The sequence below is a fragment of the Petromyzon marinus genome, chromosome 38 (genome assembly GCF_048934315.1).
Source record: "Petromyzon marinus isolate PM22_M1 ecotype Great Lakes invasive population chromosome 38, UKy_Petmar_22M1.pri1.0, whole genome shotgun sequence".
NCBI lineage: Eukaryota > Metazoa > Chordata > Hyperoartia > Petromyzontiformes > Petromyzontidae > Petromyzon > Petromyzon marinus.
In genome coordinates this window covers 10,431,785-10,456,932 of record NC_133704.1, presented here as the reverse complement: position 1 = coordinate 10,456,932, position 25,148 = coordinate 10,431,785, and the positions used below count along the sequence as shown (strand labels likewise).

The following is a 25,148-nucleotide window of genomic DNA, read 5'->3' as shown; positions in this document are numbered from 1 at the left end:
CTTGAACTGTGCCCATATCCTCGAGGCTACGACATGATAGCCCCGAGATTGAGACAATTGCTCAGTTCATCTTGGGTCATCTGGAAGGTGCTTGTTTTGGCAACGCTACATTCATCTCGCTCTATTTTTCCCTTGCGTATGATTGCGATATCGTACGGTTGTACGAACATAGGGTGCAATGCTGTATGGGGCACATTCATATACGTTTATTGTGAGTAGGCATGCATTGTACTCTAGTGGTAGTGCATTTGGCTGATGACTCTTACTCCAATCCAGACTCTAGCAGCGATCTGGAATATATTGATGTAGAATAAATTTTTTTGGATAATTACTATTGAGACTTATTCTCCAATTTCAGGAAAATAATTTCAGAAGTCATTTTAATATTAAGGTAAAATGATACATTGTCATTGCTGCCTATTAAAAGATAACAGTTTAGGGTTATAAACACGGATGCAACATGAAATACATGCGGATTAAGGGAAATATAACGTGTAATAAATGTAACTTGTGTTAATGATATCATCATCAGTAGCAGCTATGATCAATCCATGACGGCTTCTCCAAACCATTGCTATAATCTTGATTTGAAGCTTTCGTGACTGCAGGAATCCATGCTCTTTGGTTCTTTCGGTAAAGTCACGTAGGTAGATTTTATATTAGTTTATTTCTACCTACGTGACTTTACCGAAATAACCAAAGATCATTGCTATAATGGCATGGTTTAATTCAATTGCTCCATCTCCGTGGTGTAAGCCCTCTCGGTCACATTCCCTTCGTTGACTGCCACTCCGTCATTAGGGGGGGGGGGAGAGATCCTTGGATGAAATGCGCCTTACAAATGTAAATTATTATTATTGTTAGCTTTGATCATCGCTCATTTTCACCCCGTTCTAGTGACCAGGCCCTGCCCCCTTGTCTCTCATCAATAGAGCGTGGCCTCTAAAAAAAGTTTTTTTGTTTGTAAGGAACCATAATTTGCAATTATTGTATCAATTGCCTAATATATTTGATCAGTCAACTATAAATCAAGTAGGTGCTTATCAGAGCCAGACTCTTTTAGAAGCTCTCACACAAACCCAAACCGCCTGAACTGCGTCTCTCCACTAATGATGAAAGGGTCCCCACGGACCAGAAGTGCAGCGTTATCGTGCAAGCATTTTGAGACGTTGTGATTTTAACCTCGTGCCCGGCCCAATGCAGTTATCGCACAATAATAAATTGAAAAATAAATAAATATACATTTCGCCTTCAACATTCCGTAACGGGAGAGAAAAAAAACACAAGAGCCACGCCGACACTACGATCCAGAATCCACATCACGCGCTGCCACCGCGCCGCTGCGGGTTTTGCTTTGCTGCGCGTGGCGCGCACCCGAAGTGTTTTGACGCCGAGTGTTGGGGCGGGGCGGTGCCCGAGACGGTGCCCCCCCCACCCCCAACAACAACCCAAAGCCCCTCCCCCCACATCACCGCGTGCGCTTATCCCGGGTGGAGATTCTAGCGCGAAGGGCGGGGCGGGGCTAGGTTGTGTGTGTGGGGGGGGGTTTAGAGCTTGTGAGGGGCGGGGCTGCAGGAGGAGGAGGAGGAGGGGGGCGGGGCGGGAGTGCGAGCCCGCCATTTTGCGCGGGGTGGCGGTATTGTCCCGATGAGCCGGGGGGGCACGGGCTGCACTCGTGCGGGCGGTCTCCTCGTCGCCTCGTCTACAGCCGGCGTCTGCGGCCTTGCGGCGGCCGCTGCCGCCGCCGCTGCTGCTGCTGCTGCCGCGGCGTGCAAGGCGATCGCGTGTCGTCCCCCGGGAGTCGGTGGTTGAGCGGTGTGGTAGTGGACAAGAGTCGCTTAATCCGTGCTCCGCCGGATCGGATGTCATCGGTCGTGCGTGGCGCGGACTCGTTTACCTTTCTGGGGTTTACGAAGCGAAATTTGAAGTACGTCAAGCACTGGAGATAACAGGAAAGAGAAGACGTCCGGGCGGGCGGGCGGGCGGGCGTGCGTGGGGTGGTTTTGTCATCGGTGAAGTCGATTTGGCGGTCGCCGCAATGTTATTAGCGGGCGTTAGTTAGCGTGGTCGTCTCGGGGAATATATAGCAAAACAAAAAGGTTGAGCGTTCATTGAGCTTGCTTGCTGGCTGCGGAAGAGGGGGTGGGGTGTGAAGGGGAGGGGCCGTGTGCACGTGCGCGCACGTCCCCCCCCCCGCACGCGCGCGCGACCCACGTGTGCGCGCCGCGCGTGCGCATGCGCGGGCTTCCACGTGCGTGCGCGTGCGCGCCTGCCTTGGCGTAGCGCGCACGTGTGTACACATCCACCTCCACCACCACCGTCGCCTCTCCACGTCGCGCCGACATGAACATCGACACGCTGCTGGAGGCCGCGCGATACGTGGAGTGGCAGGACAAGCAAGGATCGCGCGGTACGTCTCAGACGCCCATGGAGAGTTGCACCCCAGGCTGGCATCACTGACGGCGGCGGGGATTGCGGCTTTTTAATGTCTTTGGTGGGTGGGCGAGTGCGAATGGCGGCTTCCGCGTGCCCCACCTGCACTTTTAGTCGCTGGACGATCGGAATACCGCATTGGTAAAACAAAAAAAAAATCGATCATTCGTTCTGAACAAATTGGACGTGCTGCGGTTAATGGGTGGTGGTGGAGAGGAGGAGGAGCGGGGATGGACCGATTCCACACTTGTCCCCGTGCCAAAGGAATGTGGAATTTCCAACTAGCGGGCATTGTCCCCTCCCCACCCTGTGCGTGCGTGCGTGTTTTGTACTTGCGGTGCAGTGGGGCACGTGGACCCCGCGTCACTTGGCAATGCCCCAGCGGCACGTGACGCGCACGCGGCGTTTGTCGGATTTCGTTGCAGCTTTTACGCGGTGGTGAACCGGTGGTAGTGGCAAGTCGGTACGACCGACCACGGTCACCAGCGGTTTGTGCCACCGACGAGTACAATGTTGGAGCAACATCGCTACTGATGATTTGCACACAGCAGCGGCACATGTTTAGTACCGCTGGCTCGTGCTCACTAAAGTACTTGCGGTCGTATCGCGAGTCGTTCGGACGTGTTCCGTCAGTGGTAGCTGCCGTAATAACCAACCTGTGTGACAACAGGCAGCGGTAGTGCAGCCAGTGGTACCGAACTTTTGGCAGTGGAGTGATCGACACCCCCACTACAGGCGATGGTAGTCATTCCGTAGGGATAACGGTACAGCGGGTGGTGTTCGATTTCTCTTTGACCGATTTTTTTTAACATTTTAATTAAAATCCGCAAACGTCGACGGGAGCAGCATCGCGGAATTCTTTGCAACGCTCATCTCGAGGTGGGGGGAGAGACGTGACTCGGGTGAAGGAGTTGACACGTGCGTATGGATGGGGTAAATAACATGCCTGGCTTCACGATGCAGTCCCCGAGTAAAATTAATTACAATCGCGGCGCATTTAATGTCGTTTTACCGTGGCCATGGTAAAAAAAAAATTAACGGGCAAAAGCTTTGTTGCCGAGGCTTATCTATACATACAGATTTCTATGATCACACTCCAACATCGTACGCTTGTAGTCGGAAAAAAGATCCCTTCATCTCTGGTTTCAGAATCAGAGTATTCATTTGATACTGGGAGGAATCTGTCCGATGAGCTTTCAAGCTCTCTTTTACAGGTGCCCAGTCGGGGCCGGTAAGAACGTTACAACAACAAACAATACATAAAAACAATACACAAAAAACTACACTAAAAACAATGCACAAAAAGCAATACTAAAAAAACAATACACACAAAACAATACACGAAAAAACAATACTAAAAAAACAATACACACAAAACAATACACACAAAACAATACACACAAAACAATACACAAAAACAATACACAAAAACAATACACACACAAAACAATACCCAAAAAACAATACCCAAAAAAACAATACACACAAAACAACAATACACACAAAACAACAATACACAAAAAACAATACACAAAAAACAATACACAAAAAACAATACACAAAAACAATACGCAACAAACAAAAACCCACGATAGATTTTTTGCAACCTTTGCACGACCACGTGTGTCAATCTACAGGGCATGTACGTTCACCTCGTGCACATTTTTGTTTTGTAATGTCCGTGCTGTTGCCTGTGCAGCAAAAAACAATAATTTCTCATTCCCGGCTTGGCCCCAGAGGAATTCCGCCGTCCGGGGAAAATACGTTGGAGATGCCCATTTGCGCGGAGATGATGTCACGGGGTTCGCGTCAACACCCTGCCGCCAAAGACAAAGATATCCCCCGTGTAGCATTAACAGACTGTCGGGACAAGTGCAGTTCGCGAGTAGCACCTGCGCAGGGGTGGGTGGGTGGGCGGATGGACGGGCCAGCAACAGCGCGCCCGACCGCCGTTGTCTCCCCAGGGGCTGAGTCGACCGCGGGGAAGGCCCGGGACCGGTTCAGATAATTGTCACTGCTGTTTTGGTGGCCGTGAGCGGGAATGGAACGCGTGTGGCTGGGTTCGTGGCGTAGCGCGCCGAGCGCGCTACGCTGGCGCGCTCCCCCGGCTGAGGAATTCTCGCGTCGGGAGAGGAGACGGTGGAGAAGGCCATTTGCGCGGGGATGATGTCATGGGGTTTGTAAACGCCCTCCCCCACCACCACCACCCTCCCCCACCATTCATTGCAATCTCGTCACTGCTTTGGGGATGGGCTCCTCCTTGAATGAAATGTCACTCTTTGGGAAAAGCCCTCCTTTGGGGCTGCGGTGACGTCTTGGCTCGGCAGCGTACACCTCCCCCCCCACCACCACCACCACCGGTGCAGTGATGTAATGCGTTCAGCAGCACCCCCGAATATTGCCCCAGGACAATGCACACACGCACACACCAACATCACATCACCACGGCCGCTTGCGAAATTGGAATTTTTTTTGTAGGAATAATGCTTTTGAGATGTGTCCTCAAACGCGGGTTTACATGCGCAACGCTACGTGTGGACTTGCCCTTAGCGGGTTGCATGTGCCCCTTCACGTGGCCACATGGCATCACGTTATTTGTGGAGGCAATTGTGGGGAGGTTTCTTTTTTTTAGCGCAGCATGAAAACCACTTTGCCATCGTCATCCTTCGAGCCGCCCTACGAGTGAAGCGTCGACATTTACGGGTACTGTTGTCAATCCGCTGCTAAGATGAGAGAGGCCCTTTCTGCTGCCGTGCGAGGCATTGCAGTTATTTGACCACACGCTGACAAACGCATATCAACAACAAAAACCCATTTGGCACTAAGACTGCTCTATAGAGGGAGAGAAACATGTAATTGAAGACGTTTCGGGCAATGGACCTTCATAGAGAGATTTGAAGGTACAACGACCAAAACGTCACCAGTTATATATAACATAAAAAAACAATTCCTCTGGAGGGGGAGAGTATTATTGACGAATGTGAGTTTCTTGTCTGTTATTTGTACTTGTGCACCACTCCCAACGCTGCATCACATTTCTTGTTTAATGCGTCACGCCGGGCAGTGTCAGATGGTTAAAGGTGGGGGAGCATTGTGGAGTACAACAATTATTGTACTCTCCAATGCTCGCTGCCAACTTTACAGCGCCAAATCGACCTACAATCCCCTGTTTTCCGGAGAGTAGGCGCCCTCTCCCGTGCCCTCTCCCGTGCCCTCTCCGTCTAAGCTCAGCCGTGCTCCCCTTCCGTGTACCTGATGAGATCCGGTGATTTTGGTGCTCGGTGTTAAACCGAAATACAGTAAAACCTTGGATTGCGAGCATAATTCGTTCCGGAAACGTGCTTGTAATTCAAAGCGCTCGTATGTCAGTTGTGATCACGTGACGCTCGGCAGTCAAAGCGTATACGTACACTACTCGTATTGCAAGGCCTCGCTCGTTTATCAAATTAATATTTATTTTTAAAAAAATTGCTCGTCTTGCAAAAACACTCGCAGACCAAGTTACTCGCAATCCAAGGTTTTTACTGTACTGAAATGTAACGTAACCTGACAAGCGGCCAGTGGTCCTTCAGGACAGATGGAGATCATTACCTCAAAACCGTAAACCTTAAAATCGGTCATTTCCTCTTGACATTAACTGCCCTGGCAGGCGGCATGAGCACAATGGCATCTGTATTATCCACTTTTGTGAGCTGTTCTCTCACAAAAGGGTCGCACTGCATCTGCGGGATCTATGATACTTTGTCTTGGCATGACGCCGACATTCACAATAGAGATAAAACCAGGGGATATGTATGGTAACGAAGCATACATTAAACACAGCCGCGTCAAGCGATGAAGAGTAATGGCTCGCGTGTAGTAGGTTTTTTTCCCATTCATAATTTTCACCTGATGAGAAGCGTTTGTGTGGTTCTCCATAAGAGGCCAGCGGTGATGAAGGGTGTGGAAATGAATACAGTATGTAGTTATGATCAAGTTGAAATACAATTGAGGTAATTGGACGCTGCATCTCTCTGGCAACTGATAAAAACGTCTCGTGTGATGTCGTGCAATTAGTGTACTATACCTGTGATAGAGCGCACTTTTTACATTTAGGCCCCCTATTTGGTGTTTGAAGACGGCCGCTTGCGTTGTGGCCGAAACGTCGTGAGAATTTTATTGTGTTATTTTATTATTTTATTCTCATTCTACGTGACTTTACCGAAAGAACCAAAGAAGATTAATCTTAACACCTGTTTTATTGCCAGAAAGGGTAAAACCTATTCTTGTGTTTTTAATACTTTGATACTGGAAGTAAAGGTTCCATGTTATTAAGGCCCCCCCCCCCATTAAGACATTTATTTAATTTGGCACTCCCTACATCAATGTGGGACTTAATTATCCACCGTTACGTCCATGGAGTGCTGAAGGGTCTTTTTAAAACGGAGGAGACTGTTCAATATGGAAATGTATTACCGTGCTGTGGTCGGTCGTGAGGAATGGCGTTGGGAGAACCGTGCTTTATATTTACAGACTGGTCGGTCGTGCGGAGCGTTAATGTGTTAACGTTGAATACTTGAGAGCCTATAGTTGTGCCGTGTGATATCTTTAATCAAGCCCTCTGGTCAAAGGAGTTGCTTTCAATTTACTACTTGTGCATCTCCGATAAGCACGTTTGGCTACATACAGTGAGGGAAAAAGTATTTGATCCCCTGCTGATTTTGTACGTTTGCCCACTGACAAAAAAATGATCAGTCTTTAATTTTAATGGTAGGTTTATTTGAACAGAGACAGAATAACAACAAAAAATCCAGAAAAACGCATGTCAAAAATGTTATAAATTGATTTGCATTTTAATGAGGAAAATTATTTGACCTCCTCTCAATCAGAAATATTTCTGGCTCCCAGGTGTCTTTTATACAGGTAACGAGTTGAGATTAGGAGCACACTCTTAAAGGGAGTGCTCCTAATCTCAGCTTGTTACCTGTATAAAAGGCACCTGTCCACAGACGTAATCAATCAATCAGATTCCAAACTCTTCACCATGGCCAAGACCAAAGAGCTCTCCAAAGGATGTCAGGGACAAGATTGTAGACCTACACAATGCTGGAATGGGCTACAAGACCATTGCCAAGCAGCTTGGTGAGAAGGTGCCAACAGTTGGTGCGATTATTCGTAAATGGAAGAAACACAAAAGAACTGTCAATCTCCCTTGGCCTGGGGTTCCATGCAAGATCTCACCTCGTGGAGTTGCAATGATCATGAGAATGGTGAGGAATCAGCCCAGAACTACACGGGAGGATCTTGTCAATGATCTCAAGGCAGCTGGGACCATAGTCACCAAGAAAACAATTGGTAACACACTACGCCGTGAAGGACTGAAATCCTGCAGCGCCCGCAAGGTCCCCCTGCTCAAGAAAGCACATGTACATGCCCGTCTGAAGTTTGCCAATGAACATCTGAATGATTCAGAGGACAACTGGGTGAAAGTGTTGTGGTCAGATGAGACCAAAATGGAGCTCTTTGGCATCAACTCAACTCGCCGTGTTTGGAGGAGGAGGAATGCTGCCTATGACCCCAAGAACACCATCCCCACCGTCAAACATGGAGGTGGAAACTTTATGCTTTGGGGGTGTTTTTCTGCTCAGGGGACAGGACAACTTCACTGCATTAAAGGGACGATAGACGGGGCCATGTACCGTCAAATCTTGGGTGACAAACCTCCTTCCCTCAGCCAGGGCATTGAAAATGGGTCGTGGATGGGTATTCCAGCATGACAATGACCCAAAACACACGGCCAAGGCAACAAAGAAATGGCTCAAGAAGAAGCACATTAAGGTCCTGGAGTGGCCTAGCCAGTCTCCAGACCTTAATCCCATAGAAAATCTGTGGAGGGAGCTGAGGTTCGAGTTGCTAAACATCAGCCCGAAACCTTAATGACTTGGAGAAGATCTGCAAAGAGGAGTGGGACAAAATCCCTCCTGAGATGTGTGCAAACCTGGTGGCCAACTACAAGAAACGTCTGACCTCTGTGATTGCCAACAAGGGTTTTGCCACCAAGTACTAAGTCATGTTTTGCAGAGGGGGCAAATACTTATTTCCCTCATTAAAATGCAAATCAATTTATAACATTTTTTTACATGCGTTTTTCTGGATTTTTGTTGTTATTCTGTCTCTCACTGTTCAAATAAACCTACCATTAAAATTATAGACTGATCATTTCCTTGCCAGTGGGCAAACGTACAAAATCAGCAGGGGATCAAATACTTTTTTTCCCTCACTGTAGGGTGCAAAAGATGTTCAACATACAAAAATAACATTGTACAACGAGTATTTTATGTCACTACAGGTTAATGCACATTTATCGTTGCTGTAATCAACAATTTACAACTTTTTAATACAATTATGATGCTATATTGTGTTATCTTTATATCTTAAAAATATTTTGCATAAATCTGCAGGTTTAATGATGCCACTGTTCAAACACTTGCCATCGCACCTTCTCACTGTCCCATCTTCGATGAGTGTGCGATGCAAAAATAACAGCTCTGCTTGGCCAAAACTCGCAAGGCCTTTAAATAGAAGTAATGAAAGGTGTTGACTTGTGTTTTCAGCGGACAAGCTCGAGATCTCGTTGGAGCGCGATGTGGAAGGCCGGCTGTCGAACGGGGACCACACCCCGCATGTGTACACGCTCGTGCTACCCACCGGCGCGCTGCTGCCCTCCGCAGCGACGCCCTCCTCGGCTCGGCAGCCCACGAACGGCACGTGCGATGGTCACACGGGCGAGCGCGTGCACGCCGTCTCGGCTGTCACCGGCGCCACTGCTCCGCCTTCGACCCTGCACCATCACGGCACCCCCCAGGGCCCGGGGGGGGCGGCGGTGGCGGCGGCGGCGGCGGCGGCGGCAGTGCCGCCCCCATCGGCCAGCTCGACGTCCGACCCGAGCAAATTGACGCCCGATTACAAGAGGTTCGCCCCAACGCAGCCTCTGTTGGCCGGCACAAATGCCACACCAAGGTCCGGCCTGGGTGGTCGGGCTGCTCAGCAGCAGCAGCAGCAGGCGAACGTTGCCACAGCGGGTGGGATGATGGCAGTGACGGTTTCGCCATCGCAACCACCTCTCGCAGAGACTCCAGCCCCGATCCCAGCCCCAGTTAATGCTCGATTTGCGAACCCAGGCCGCGTCCTGCTTCACCATCATCAGAACCATCAGCAGCAGCAGCCCGCCTTGCTGCTGCCCGCGTCCACGTTTAAGGAGCCGTCGCTCTCTGCGGGTTCGGGCTCCGAAAGTCCCGGCCGAGCGTTCTCACAGGCCGCGGGGCCGGGTTCAGCGAGTCCGGGCCAAGCCGGGGTCACTGGCCAGTCGGCTCAGCCAGCGCTGCTACCGCCCATGGCGCCCAGCAAGGTCGTACAGGCTTCGCCAGATGAGCTATTTCCAGCCGATCAGAAGAGGAGACCAGGAGGGTCAGTACTCTGATTCGTCTCTGGTCTAGTCGATTAACCTCTGGTTGATTTAATCTCTGGCCTAGTTCGGCTGCGTAAGTGATTGTTCAACTTTGGATCCTGGTTGCGTGCTTCCTATTTTTATCTTAGCAATGTGTTTCTTTGTGAGGCTTAACTTACGAGCGCTCTTTGCAAACCCGCGTCTATGGTTAACCCCATCAAGTTTTTTTTTTTCCGTTTCTTTTCCGTAGCTGAAGGCTCAAAAAAATATATATCCGTTGATTAACATTTAAAATATTTTATTTATTTAACGAAAGCAAAATAAAGCCAAAAAAGTAAATGTCATTTATCCCTTTCCCGATAAACAGTGCCGGAACGAGGGAAGTCCACAACAAGCTCGAAAAGTCCAGGTAAGTTTTGCGACGGGTACTGGGAGAGGGACTTTGATATAGAGACCATTTTCCAAAACTGTCTTGCCGTTTTCTAAGAGAGGCCAAGTGAACAAACGAGGGCTTAAACCTTTGAAGCCGTTTGAAACCTTAACACGTGTTGAAATACACGGTGCTATCACGATGTACGTACGTAGATATGTTGAACTTCTTTCGCACCGTACATTAGCCAACCGTGCCAATCAGAGGTGCGGGGAAGGACAATGAACTAAACACGAGAAGCAGTTTTCCAGAGCGTCAATGAAGATGGTACCGAAACATGAAAGCTCGTGTTGATAAGCAGCGCTTTATGACAGCTTAAAACTCTTGCGCGGGTGTTGAACAATTTTCACACCACAGTACGCTCGGGTGCCACCTAAGCGTATTGAATTCGAAAAGTGTGTTTTTGTGCATTGCGCGAGACGTGCTCTCGTTCGGTAACGGCGAGCGGTCAGATTTGTCGAGTGTTGATTTTTCACGCGACTTCTTAAAGACGCGCTCGCACTGCGACGCCGTGCAGCTTAGAAGGTCAAACTGCATAGCGGTGAGCTTACGCCTCGCGGTTTGGGTGACGGTCCACCCCACCCTGCCACCAAGCACCGCTGCAGAGTAGCCGCTGCACATAAGCACGCGAGAGTTGCCACGGTCGCGCAACGTCGTGCGCTCACGTTCACGTCAGGGTCATGTGCGGGGTGGGTAGGGGGGTGAACAGCTTGGGCGGGCAGAAAAGAGGGTGGCGGCACTTTTAAGAATCAGAATATTTATAGTAGAGGAATCCGATGAGCTATAAAGCTCTTTATGACATGTCCAGTAGGGACAGGTTAAAATAGTACAAAAACATAGTACAAAGTAAAATAAATGTAAACAAATCACCCAAACACCTACAAATTAAACTAAACCATCCCCATCCTACAAGGCAAAGCCCACTAAGGTATTAACTTATTTTTCACAAGTGACCTGGCCATAAATGATGGTTCAACAAAGTGGCCCATCATTTGGATATTTACAGCACCAAAATAATCTGAAAAATCTCGATGCATGTTTGAGTAAAACCAGGGGGGGGGGGGGGCGCATCGTCATAATGAGAGGAACAAATACTTTCACCTTCGCGCACCGTGGTGAGCCACTCTGTCTACAGGAAAGCTACCCATAAAGATGCTTATCTGAAACCGGATTCCCACCACCAGCCATCACAGAAGAATTCCCTCATCAAGACTCTGCACCATAGAGCCCAATGCATATCCGACCAGGAACACATAGGCAGTGAACTCAAGCACGTACACCAAGCTCTTAAGGCTAATGGTTACTCCGACTACAATCCGCAAAGCTATCACTCAAACCATGAAGAAGGACCCTCTTGAGCCTTTCAAAACCATCACTTTACCCTACATTGCGGGGATCACAAACAAGATCTTCAAAATCTTGAATAAACACAAGATCCAGGTCCGTTTCAACACATTACATAAAATCCGTGATTTGGTTCCGTCTGTAAAAGATGTGATTCCGGACATACAGTACCCTGGTGTCTACAAACTAAGTTGCCTCTGTGGTAATAGTTACATTGGAGAAACCAAACGACATGTCTCGGACCGCATTCGTGAACACAAAGCAGACCTTAAACACGGTAGGACCAACACCTCGGCCGTGGCAGATCACTGTTATAATTCAGTTGGCTCACATGACATTGACTTCTCCAAGACGGAGGTTCTTTGCAAGCCATCTGGCTACCATGAGAGATTCGTTCATGAGGCTATCCACATATACAAACACAGAGACAATTTCAACCGACAAGATGGATTCTGGCTTAGCAATCATTTGAAGGATTTGATAAACCATTTCAGGTCTTAATTGATTGTTCATGCTTACAGTGGCTTTCAGACAGCATACATTAATGTTTCGTCTCCCCCCTCTTCCGAACATAGATGGACTCGTCCATCTAAACAAACTGTCAAATCGCTCTCCGTGGTGCTAACGTTTTAAAAATAAATAAATACAAATCGCCACTTTCAAATGTTCTTGCCGTTGCTTTTCACACCTGATGATGACTGCTTGTGTTGCAGTCGAAACGTCATGAGAATTTTATTGTTTTATATATATATTATTGTTTCCCTTCAACGTGACTTTACCGAAAGAACCAAGAATATGAATCACTGCAGTCACGAAAGCTTTAAATCAAAATTTAGTTTTTAATTGTAATGTGGTTTTAATTTATGTAGGAACAGGCGGTAGTCTACCAAGATGACGTATTACAAGGTTGTGTATCCACTGTCAATGTAGCGTCACCCAATTAACATTCTGCAAGGGGGAGGAATGTAGGGAGCTTTATAACCACACCTTGCCAGCCGGAGCGATTTCTGCTTCTCCGGTTCTGTCCTCTGTGCTGTTGCACAAAAGTTTGTTCCCTCGGTCTCCCTTAAAAAAAAAAAGCCCCCCATTTACGTCTGCTTTGTCAAAGCCCCATGGACGGTTCTCACGAGACCTTTAATAAATCTTTGAAGCACCAGTTTGCTTCGTTTGAAACGCCTTCACTTTCGGAGTAAGAAACGGGGTCTGAAGCGCAGGATTTTTGTTTGAAATGTATTGCCGCACGTGTGGTGTTTTCAAGAGCCCCCTGTTTTTTTTTTAATCTCGATGGCCGACGTTTGCGCTCTCGCAGTGCTGCCCCTTGCATAAGTAGGGGAATGCGTTACGGGTGGTCTTCGAACGTAAACGGTTTCATCCCGACCACGTTCCAGTTGATGTCGCGGGAGCGGATTGTGCATCGCGATGTCGGATCTGCGATCATTGCACTCCGAATCGCAGTATACGACGCCACATTCCAAAATGAAAAAAGACGCAAGTTTTTATTTTTGATACGTATCTTTGAGATTGTGCTTTATTGCAAAATATGCATTTGCAGTAATGCATCACGCGTGACGATAGTAACGGGGGAGCACCTGGCCAATATATTGAGGTCACAATAACTACGTTGACGGATCGAGATTCTGTGATACCGTAGATTCTATAATACGGTGTAAAATATAGTCCTGTTAGCATTCCAGCCTCTCCTGCGCGAGATTTTTGTTGTAAAGGGCAGACCTGTGACACTTGACGTCTCGGTTTTTTTCACTTCATGTTTTTTCTCTTTTTGTGTACATGGCAGCGTCTTTCCTCTTGGCTCGAGCGATCTTCTTGTTCACAAGAGTTTTTGTTTGGGTTAGATCGCGTAAATGTGTCGTTCAACCCGCCACCACCCGACACAGCCAATAAGTAAGGTTTGTCACGTAAACAAAACGTTTTAGAGAGTAAACCCACAACATTTACATTTCGAGTACGATGTTTTGCCAGTAATTACAACTAGCATCAGGCGACAGCGAGTAACAAATTGGCATGTTTTGTATACGTGACAAACCTTATTAATTGGCCGTGGCGGGTTTAATGACGCATTTATATTTATGCAATCTAACCCAAAAAAAACTCTGTTTGGGATAATACTGGTCGCCAAAGCCTGCTACGTGGTAAACTGATCTTATTGTTGCTGCACTCCTGTCCGGGTCCAGGCACGATGGGCATGACTCTCCCCCCCCCTCCTCCTCGCGCGTCTTGGCTAACGTTAGCGCGACCGTGAACAGTGCGTGGTGGGCGTTTGCGCGATACCTGTGGCCCTGCTTGCCCGCAGGCGCGCTCACCTCAAGGAGTGCTTCGACGCGCTCAAAAAGATCATCCCCAGCATGGAGGAGAAGAAGACGTCAAATTTGACGATCCTGCGTGGAGCCCTGCGCTATATCCAGGTGCAGTGTTGAGGGGGCAGGCGGGAGGCTGGGTGGGGGGGGGGTTTGGTTTTGGTGATTATCGCAGTGTCGACTCCGCAACAGGAGCCCGGATATGAGCACAGACATTTTTGTTATCAAATCCGACTCGTGAGCAACAATTGGTGTTCGTGTCATTGTGTCATTTTGCAGGGCTGTCGTGAGAGTGATGCGTGTTCGTGTTTTGGTGTCGGCAGGGGGGATGGGGGTGATGTTGCTGTTGAGCTTCACCCAATTCAGCAGATTGCAAGTAATTTTTAAATGTGGCATATATAGACAGGGATGCCGGTACACGTGGCTGACTCCTTTTCTGAATAACGTGGCAAGATCTTTTAACATCCACTGTGCCAGTTCTGCTACAAGCAAACACATCCTTGCATCGCTGAGGGGGTAGACACTTTGGATGTAAAACAAACCTGCTGTTGCTCCTAAGGGTTGTGCCTAATCATCGAACTGGAGCAATACAATAATAATTAGATGCAGCTGCGTGTCGTGGTGACGCGCATTCTGAGATGGTCGAGGGATTTTATTTTCAGGGGGAAGGAGAAGTTCGGTGGAGGAAGGTAATGGGTGGGGGGGCGGAATCATCCAGAATATAATTTTTACCTGCACTTACAATTGCATTATTGGAGTTCTGTAAAGAGACACTTTATTTTTACGCTCTCGTAGCAAAACCGTGCAAACCGTCTTGTGTCAAACAGCAAACGCACATGCTGTCAGAATTATGTTTAAATTCAATCGTTTAGCCGCTTTTTTTTTCCACATGGGGGGCACAACTTTTATTTCCCCTTTCGAAAGAGTGTTCGTTGCATATAAAACTCAACCTTTTATAATTATCGGCCTGAAGTGTGCCAAATGACGTGATAAAGCTCAACTTTAACATGAGTTGTTTTTTTTACAGTGCATTCGTTGGTTACTTCGCTGGGACCAACAACTGGCTACATTTGGGAACTTGTATAAATCTCGCACTCGCCTGAAATTGAACTCAGGTTGTCGGTGGTTCCAGATCCGTGCCCTGACCTTGTATTAGCCACCTGGCTACCGCCCCATAATTTATGCTTGAGGGATTTAATTTCCAATGTGTAATCCATGTGATGGACAGTGCAGCAGGGTAGAACAGAATCATTGGAACAGGAATATGAAACGGGCCATCGGTCCCCACCACTCGTCTATTCATTCACACCGTGTTCTATTCCCTCAATTTCAATCATGCATTCTCCTAGACTACTGTCCAGATGCCGCAAACTTATACGGCAGTTTTTTTTAAAGCGCTCGTACAATTTTTCCTGCAAATTGTTCACAAGTCTTCCTGCAAATTGTTCACAAGTCTATTGCAACATAATGCAACTCTGAGAACGATTATCTTGAATTTATTCCGTGAAATGTTGCGTGCTAACCAAAACCACGTAACATGGCTTCACTCTACAGAATGAGGAAGCCCTGTCGTGCTTTTTGCCTTTTGTATATAACCGGCACTGGCCGCCCATTTGCGTGGGACACACACGACCGATGTGGAGGGTGGGTGGGTGGGCGGGGAGGCATGCCGTAGGCGCCACGCACGAACCCGGCTCAACGCTGTGGGATGGTGGGTGACCATCGTGCCGATGTGCCCAGCGATGGCGCACCACTGCACGCAAGCCGACCAACATGCGTATGAGAGCCAGCCAGAGAAAATGTTCTCATAGTGTGTGAAAGGATGTTAAGATAAGTGCAGGTGCAGTGAGGGAAAAAACGTATTTGATCCCCTGCTGATTTTGTACGTTTACCCACTGACAAATGATCAGTCTATAATTTTAATGGTAGGTTTATTTGAACAGTGAGAGACAGAATAACAACAAAATCCAGAAAAAACGCATGTCAAAAATGTTATTAATTGATTTGCATTTTAATGAGGGAAATAAGTATTTGATCCCCTCTCAATCAGAACGATTTGTGGCTCCCAGGTTTCTCTTATACAGGTAACGAGCTGAGATTAGAAGCACACTCTTAAAGGGAGTGCTCCTAATCTCAGCTTGTTACCTGTATAAAAGACACCTATCCACAGATGCAATCAATCAGATTCCAAACTCTTTGCCATGGCCAAGACCAAAGAGCTCTCCAAGGATATCAGGGACAAGATTGTAGACCTACACAATGCTGGAATGGGCTACAAGACCATTGCCAAGCAGCTTGGTGAGAATGTGCCAACAGTTGGTGCGATTATTCGCAAATGGAAGAAACACAAAAGAACTGTCAGTCTCCCTCGGTCTGGGGCTCCATGCAAGATCTCACCTCGTGGAGTTGCAATGATCATGAGAATGGTGAGGAATCAGCCCAGAACTACACGGGATAATCTTGTCAATGATCTCAAGGTAGCTGGGACCATAGTCACCAAGAAAACAATTGATAACACACTTAGCCGTGAAGGACTGAAATCCTGCAGCGCCCGCAAGGTCCCCCTGCTCAAGAAAGCACATACACATGCCCGTCTGAAGTTTGCCAATGAACATCTGAATGATTCGGAGGACAACTGGGTGAAAGTGTTGTGGTCAGATGAGACCAAAATGTAGCTTTTTGGCATCAACTCAATTCTCTGTGTTTGGAGGAGGAATGCTGCCTATGACCCCAAGAACACCATCCCCACCGTCAAACATGGAGGTGGAAACATGCTTTGGGGGTGTTTTTCTGCTAAGGGGGCAGGACAACTTCACTGCATCAAAGGGACGATGGATGGGACCATGTACCGTGAAATCTTGGGTGAGACCTCCTTCCCTCAGCCAGGGCATTGAAAATGGGTCGTGGATGAGTATTCCAGCATGACAATGACCCAAAACACACGGCCAAGGCAACAAAGGAGTGGTTCAAAAAGAAGCACATTAAGGTCCTGGAGTGGCCTAGCCAGTCTCCAGACCTTAATCCCATAGAAAATCTGTGGAGCGAGCTGAAGGTTCGAGTTGCCAAACGTCAGCCTCGAAACCTTAATGACTTGGAGAAGATCTGCAAAGAGGAGTGGGACAAAAGCCCTCCTGAGATGTGTGCAAACCTGTTGGCCAACTACAAGAAATGTCTGACCTCTGTGATTGCCAACAAGGGTTTTGCCACCAAGTACTAAGTCATGTTTTGCAGAGGGGTCAAATACTTATTTCCCTCATTAAAATGCAAATCAATTTATAACATTTTTGACATGCGTTTTTCTGGATTTTTTTGTTATTCTGTCTCACTGTTCAAATAAACCTCCCATTAAAATGATAGACTGATAATTTCTTTGTCAGTGGGCAAACATACAAAATCAGCAGGGGATCAAATACTTTTTTCCCTCACTGTAGCATGCATACTTAGGTTTTTGGGGGTGGGGGGTTAAAGCGTCAAGATGTTATAGTTTTCTCCCATGTACAACATCCAAAAGAATCGGTCAACAATCTCTACTAAGGAATCTTCTCAACGAGTCTTGGGATAACTGATTCTTCTTTCCTGGTTCAAAAGGAATACTTTAATGTATCGTTTAGCAATTTGTACTGTGGCAAGCGTGCTTGACTGAAAATCAGAAGGTTAAAAGTTACAATCCCAGCCCTTAATTTCTTTGCGATCTAAAGATGAGTTTGTGTGAAGTTAATATTAGTCATCCGGTGCTCATGAGCACCGCTTCAGGCTCCTTTGAGCAGAGAGACGCTTAGAGACTTATTTTGTTATTCTAAATGTTGCGAGTGCTTTTGCGTAATTGCTGAATTGCACGTTTTGGATGTCATTGTCACCTGGCATCAACTCGCCTATTCTTAGGAGGCAGGTCGTTTTAATAAGAGCAATTGTGAGCGGCTCGGGAGACCAATAGTGGTTTATATAACACGACATGAAATTCAAAGCCATTGTAACACGCATCATACATGCTTTGAACCGTTTCTTTAAATTATATGCAAGTGTTTAATTTGGGTTTGAGCGAATGGGACTATACAAATGTACGACAAATGAGATGGTAAAACTGGATCCAAAACATTCTAGAAATCGAGTCGCGATCCTGATTTATAACTGTTCACCTAATCACGCAGTGGAGCGATTCATCACCTTGGCTTACGGCCCTTCGTTGTGACTGTCCGTGACCTCTGCCGCTCACAAAGGTGCTCAAGCGGAAGGAGAAGGAGTTTGAGCACGAGATGGAGCGGCTGGCCCGCGAGAAGATCTCGTCACAGCAACGCCTTGCCGACCTGCGCAACGAGCTGGGCGAGAGCCTGGACTCGGCGCACATTGAGAGCCTCCTGCGCCAGGCCATGCCCCGCGGGCCCACACCGCGGCCGGGACACTCGAATAGCCGCGGCGCCACCGCCGCCACCGATGACGACGAGGATGACTACGCGGAGGACGACGACGCGACCTCCACAGCCTCTGGTGAGCGACGGCTTCCCTGCATTCGTGTCGGGAGGGGTGAACGATCAATCGAATGGGAGTGGCGGGGTGGAGGGGAGGTCACGTTGGCCTCTCTTCTCACGTGACTGATTGAGAGTGTGAGGTGTGATTTCGCATAGCAGGGCTCGGATTAAAGCGGGTGTGTCGCACGGTTGTCTGTTCAAGCAGTGGGTCACGCAAAATTGATAACTTTTTCACTTCACAGTTAAGCTGTGCCGGGGGACCATGCCGAGCCAGCCCGTAATGGACTTCAGAAGCATCGGTTTTGCGTTGCACCGCAGAAGCTGGGCAGCACTGCTAATGTCACACTCGAGTGTGAATGAGTCCGAGGTGCACTTAATTGACGCAGGGTGACGCTCTCCCTTCTTCAGTGTGCCACTGACTGACATCGCACGCAATGAATGCATCATTATGCCCCAGCCCCCTGGGCCCTGCTTGTCGCCAAATAAAATTCAGATGTCTGGTGAGGCCATATCATGGTTCTGGCTCGGGGGTCCTACACTGGCGCAGCTCTGGATGTGCCAGTCATTCCCACATTTTCCTGTTAGGCAGAGTTTACTAGAAATATGTTTTGTAATTTTCTTGTTTTAAAGATTGCATTTATGAATTTAACACGTAGGTTTTCGCAGCGAATATGATTCGTAATATTTTTGTTGGGTCCGATTGTCAATCATTTATTATTTCCCATCTGTATCAAATGACAATTAATTTCTGCCACAAACAACCGATGCACAAAAGATGGAACTGTCAGAGCATTGGCTAATTTTGCTCTTTAATGTTATCCCTCTGCTTCTTATGTCAAAATTGTCTCGCTAAAGCCTTTGGGTTCGAGGTAAATGAGCATCCCCCTCATCCTTAACATCCGGTTGAACCGATTTGCTTTGTTGCAGAGGGAGAAGAAAACGTGGATGAAGAACTGGAGAATTCTGGACCCGTCCTGCCTTCTGAAACACCATCGTGGTTCCAAAAGACAGCATCATCCCAGAATGTACCATCCCAGCCTCTTTCCCAGAGTGCACCGATGCAGCCTTTTTCCCAGAATGTAAAGGTGCAGGCTTTTGCCCAGAGTGCGCCTTGGCAGGCCCTTCCCCACGGTGCAAAAGGACCGGCGGCCAGTCAGAACGCCACGGTGCAGATCTTCGCCCAGCACACGGCATTGCAGGCTTTCCCTCAGGGTGCTCCGGTGCAGGTCCCTTCCCAAGAGCCGCCTGTACAGACCTCTCAAAACGCGGCCCTGCAGGCGTTGGCGCAGCACGCGACCGTGCAGACTCTATCTCCACGTACCACGGTGCAGGTGCTCTCCCAGCTTGGCTCGCCAATACAGGTGGCTTGCCACCCTGCGCCGCCAACCGCGCCGTCCAGTGCGACGCCTCGTAAATCTCCACAGGCTACGTCACCGCAGCCGGCGGCGGCGGCGGCGGCGGCCGTCCGCCAGGTGCCAGCCGTCGGTCCGGGTCGGCACGTGGGCGCCCCGGTGTCCGCGGCCCAGCACGCGTCGGTGGTGCAGGTGGTGGGCGGCGCGGCGCCTCCCAGCTCCTCCCAGCAGCCCCTGCGGCCGCCGAAGCTGGCGACGGTAGTCGGCGCGCCGTCCCAGAAGCAGCACGCCCCGACGTTGCAGAACCACTACCACGCCGTGACGGTGACAACGGCGACCGCTCGTGCTGTGGGCCCGGCGCCGTCGCACGCGCCGACGCTGCATCAGAGCGTCGCGCAGCACGTGCTGACGCTGCCGCACGCCCTGGTGCACGACAAGGCCGGCGCGGCGACCACGCTGGGCCTGGCGGCGGCGGCGGCGGTGCCACAGAGGGCCGTCGCGTCCGGCCAAACGTCGGTCATCCAGGCCCCGCTCGGCCACGCGCTTCACGTCCTCCGTCCCATCAACCCCGACGTGGGCGGCAAGCCCACCCTGGGCGGCGGCACGAGCCTACAGGCGGCAGACATTCGTGCCGTATCTGCCGCGGGCCCCGGCTCCCCGGCGATGAGCCACGCCGTGAGCGGGAGCCCCAAGGCGGCACCGCTGCTCATCGGGCAGACCGGTCCGCTCGGACACGTGACGGGGGCGCACATCCTTATCGGGCGGCCCAGCGCCGCAGTGATCCACGTGGCGCAGCCCGGCGTCCCGCAAGGCGTGATCGGTGGGGTGGGGCCAAGGGGCGGCCCCCGTCTGACGCGACCCCGGGGGGCCCCTCCATCCGCGGTGACTCTGGAGGCTGCTCCGAAGGTGCCCACGCTCGTGCACCCTTTACCCGCCGGTGCTGTCGCCACCACCCACATCATCAGTTTGCCTGTCCTCATCGGGCAAGGCAGCGGAGCGGCCGGTCAGCTGGCAGCTGCTTCGGTCCTGGTCGGACGGCCGGGCAGTTTGGTGGAGCCGCACGTCGCTCCCGCCGTCGCCTCCGCCTTGGCCGATGCTCGCGCTGCTGCCGCCAACGCCGCGGATGCACAAGCGCCTGCCGGCGACGCACTTCCTGCCGTGGAGCAGCCCGAGCCAGCCGCTGCCACGACCGCAGTAGAGACGCAGCGAAACGTGACGCCCGCAGGAAGAGCTGCGCCGGCGCCGGCGTCGGCGCCGGCAGCAGTGCCAGTGACTGTGTCGGCGCCCTCGCCAGCGCCCTCGCCTGCCCCGCCGCCACGAGATGCGGAAGCGCCGAAGTGAAGGGACGTTTCGTTGCGGCGTGGCCCATGGACGATTACGACGCCACGCTTTGTTTTTTTCGTTGCGCCTGTGCAAATGTGCCCATTGTGTATTTGCCCGTGAGGTGTACGAGAACGGGCGTGGACGAATTTGTGCACAAGTTATTCACGATGATCGTTTGGGTAGTGCCGGTCGGGTACATGAATGACGTTGGTTACCGTGCAGTCGAACTAGTGTCTTCCTTTGGCAAAAATGATCCGAAGTTTTCATTATTGTCGAAGGTTTAAATGTGTAGCTGAGCTAATTTAAATGATAGAAACCAGCTGACATTTGTATATTATCGTAATGTCAATTTTATAATAAATGGAACTTTTGTACATATTAATTGCTGGTATATACTGTGAAGATGTGGCAAGTGTGTTTATTATAAACCGACCCTGTGTGTTGCTTTGGGATGCTTACTAAAGCTTTGCCCAGCTGCATTTACACGAAGGAAAGAGTAAGCTCTTGAAAACGCTTAACTGATGTCATTTACAGTAGCCGATGGTCAAAGTCTATTAAACACTTAATTTGTAATATTTTTTTTTTATATTACAGCATAGCATTTTGGTATTTTGGCTAGCGCAAGCTTTACATTCGAGATAACTGTGCGTGAGGCAACGTGCGTAGCAGTGCAATATCCTGTGTCCTGTGCGAGTCCCTTGGGCGAGCCGTGGGGGCGCCGCACAGCGGAAACCATCCCGCTCCCGTGTGGCGGTGGCGCACATAGTCACATCCCCTACCTTCCTCAACAACGAAACGTCTCTTGTCGGCCTCAGCGATCTGCGCCCAGAGCTGGTTCACATGACAACCAAGCCTCTGCCCGGGCAACGTGTTCTTTCGTATGAACGCGTGGGTATTGTTGACGACGGAAATGAGAAGTCTGCAATGGGTGAGCAAGCCAGGTGTGTTGTGGGGAAGTTTGGGAGAACTCTAGCTACGTGTTATAGCTTAGCGACTGGTGGTAACCGAAATGTTTCGACGGCCCCTGAAGCTGCCCTTGCTTTGGCTTTGTGTACACAGTTACGTGTCCGTTAAGCCCATAAGTCATAGAATAATGATTTTATCTCGGTGGCTTAACTTGGCCCGAGGAGACCAGAAATACATTTTAGGCGATTTTTTTTTTGTCCAAAACATTTTCCTTTTCGCGACATCACCGGAAAAATGTATCCAACTTGGCCAATTTTGTTGTTGAAGGATTTAATCATTGCCATTGTGAAATAATAGAATCTGAACATGGGATGTGGACAGTAATCTCCCACAGGTAAAACAAACATTGACCATTGTATTTCCCCTTTACTCAACATCTTACAATATTTCCCGTCCACGTAACAAAAGACATACAGCTAGAACTCGGTCGGCAGGATGACATTGCCGCATTCTTTGCAACCAATGCGAGACCCCTCCGAATTAGATAACCCCTCCTCCCCCCCCCTCCCCCGTGCAAGGCACAACAAAGTATCAAAACATTACATTCCAAGGCGCCTCGGACCAAAATGAACAACGTTACAGCAGTACCTGGCGCAGCCGACAGAGGGAGAGAACGCATCGCAGGCAACACGAGCTTTGACGTTTTCTGCATTGTGCAAGCAGCAGAGTTCGCATTGGGCAAGCTGTAATTAGGAAGAAAAAAAACGAGTGGCCAAGCTTGTGTGCAAGAGAAAAAAAAGGTGTTCTTAACCAGTTGCGCATATTGTGCTCCAGCTCATTCGGCTGTTTCGTATTCCGGACCTGGCACCGAATACATTCGCATGCCACACTTTTAACACGTGCCGCACGCACGCGCACACACACCGCTGTTGAGCGTGGGGGAGGAGAGATGCTCATTTGACGACGCCGTGCGGATTGGCTATACTTCACCGTGGCTTGTTTAAATCGACTCGCGTACTGTCACCGTGACAATAGAGGGACGGCGTTTTTTTAAAATGCATTTTTGCACTCGGATATTTTCTAACAAAACTGAAGGTTTTTTTTAATGAAACAGGTTCTTTTGTTTTTGACCGGGCATTGCAGCTGTACTGTTCTTGCGACCTTGCTCTTGTTTGTCTTGAAGCGGTCTGTCATTTATGAGCAGTCGGGGGGATGGGGGGGGGGTCACATTAAGCGACCTGTATTACCCTGGTTGAGCATTGTAATTCAGATTGTGTGTGTGTGTACGTGGCGTACATTGGTTTCGATAGCATTTCCCATTTAAACGGTGAGAAAAGGGCGTTCATTAAAAAAAATATTAATTACATTTAGGATTGTTGTAGCGTTATGCCCATTTTAAAGGCCTGCTGTGATTCTAACGGCCACCCAGAATATGCCAAAATACTCCGAATGATGTATTAATTATCTCAAAGTTGATGCCGACCATCAAGCACTTGCCAATTGCAAGACGTCTCATCGTCATCTTTGTCGAGGGAGGCTCAACTAATTCAACACCCCCTGCCTCGATGCTTCGTGGTGTTTGTTATGGTGACGTTTCATTCGCGTAACTGTTGCGTGTCATATGGCAGTCGCAGGTACTGAAATTCACGGTACTGCAATGCAAATTTATTGGAAATATTTACTGGCTCCGCCATTGTACAACAGCCGTATTTGTACATCAGTTTAGAATGGACGGCTGCACGTGAAAAGGTGGCTGTTGATGATTGATGGTCTTGCGTCAATCGATCGATAATTGGGGGGTGGGTCTCATCCATCAACCAATAAAGTGGGCACTTCACCATCAGCCAGGAGATACGACATTCCGTGTATAGCCTACCCCCCCCCCCCAATCCATAACCTTGGTTTTGGGTATGTGGTGGTTGTCCTATAACTGTCTCCCATCGTGGAATGTGGAATGTTTACATCCTCAGGGCTGGCAATGGAGATTGAGCACGCCTCCCCCATACTCACTTGAACGTGGTCACACTAACGAGGGATTCATGAGGATACCAAAATTTAGAATACAACGAGAAATGCTCTATAGGTCAGTACAATGAAATTAGTTGGCAAATTCCTGGACGTTGAAATATCTTTTTAGGGTGCGTACGAAATGTTTTGTGTGTTTTACATCCGATACGTCTTTGGGTTGTGCCTCGTGTTGTTCGGCCTGATGTGTGACGATGCATCCACGTGCTGTTTTGCTTCTGATTCAGTTCCGATGACGTACACGGGTGCGTCATGACGTACGTCCAATGGAATCGAAATAAAAACTTACGACATACACGTACGTCATGATGTACACGTACGTCATTGTGACGTCATTGGAAGAAAAACGTAACGACGCATGTGTACGTCGTAGGAAGGAGAAAAGGTTAAATTACCCCTCAAGGTGTGGATGATGTTGGGATGATTATTTTGCCACCGTTTGTGTATTCAATACTTTAAACATTTTTTTTACAAATGCAAATATTTAATTGCCTTTAACTTGAGTGTGAACATGAGTTAAAAAGTAGTAACACCATTTTTTTAAGTAAGGCATTGTCACTGGTCGAGAGTAATTGTGGGATGCTGAACAGGAGCAAGTGATGTTGATTTGCTTCTGTGCATGTTCAGTTACCGACAACCGTTGCACAAGATTGAATACTCCAATTTGAGTGTCCCTTATGTTTTTGCATAGTCAACTTCTTCAGCTGTACAATATGAGATATTGTCATGTATGTTGCCCATGCAAATTAAGGCACGTGATTCAATTATTGATGTATTCACATCTGAACTTAGGGCCGCTTTAATCATCTTGAATTTTGCTGTAAAATTGTCTCAACGGCACCGCCAGGACGGAATGATACACGCCAGGTTTAAGTGATCTTCCACAAAGTTGTACAATGAACCGCATTGCTGGGTTCAGCCATTAGCGGAACATTGGTTAATCGAAATGGTGAATGCTCCTGAAAGTTTAATTCTTCAGCATATATTTATGCAAAGGCTGACAAGTTTTATTCTATATTAAGATTTCTTGCAAATTTGTACAGAAGTGAAATGTCCATTAAAAACATGTTTTAAAAATCTGCCTCGAGCTAGAATTGTTTTTGCAAAGCTGCCCCGTGCTTAACCATC

General features: G+C 48.8%; 1 protein-coding gene across 3 annotated transcripts; it reads left to right on the top strand.

Moving 5' to 3' along the window:
* Window positions 1-1,595: 1,595 nt before the first annotated feature.
* On the top strand, window positions 1,596-25,099 carry LOC116950135 (uncharacterized). 3 transcript variants are annotated; one of them, XM_032967634.2, is made up of 6 exons: window positions 1,596-2,410; window positions 9,027-9,384; window positions 10,227-10,268; window positions 13,945-14,056; window positions 18,166-18,433; window positions 19,342-25,099. In XM_032967634.2, exons 1-6 carry the CDS (start codon window positions 2,344-2,346, stop codon window positions 21,105-21,107), a joined length of 2,613 nt encoding a protein of 870 aa, XP_032823525.2. In that variant the 5' UTR covers window positions 1,596-2,343; the 3' UTR covers window positions 21,108-25,099. The 3 variants fall into 3 exon arrangements, with proteins under 3 accessions (XP_032823525.2, XP_032823523.2, XP_032823524.2); XM_032967632.2 differs by having other exon boundaries at window positions 9,027-9,879; XM_032967633.2 differs by lacking the exon at window positions 10,227-10,268 and having other exon boundaries at window positions 9,027-9,879.
* The last annotated feature ends 49 nt before the right edge of the window (window positions 25,100-25,148 follow it).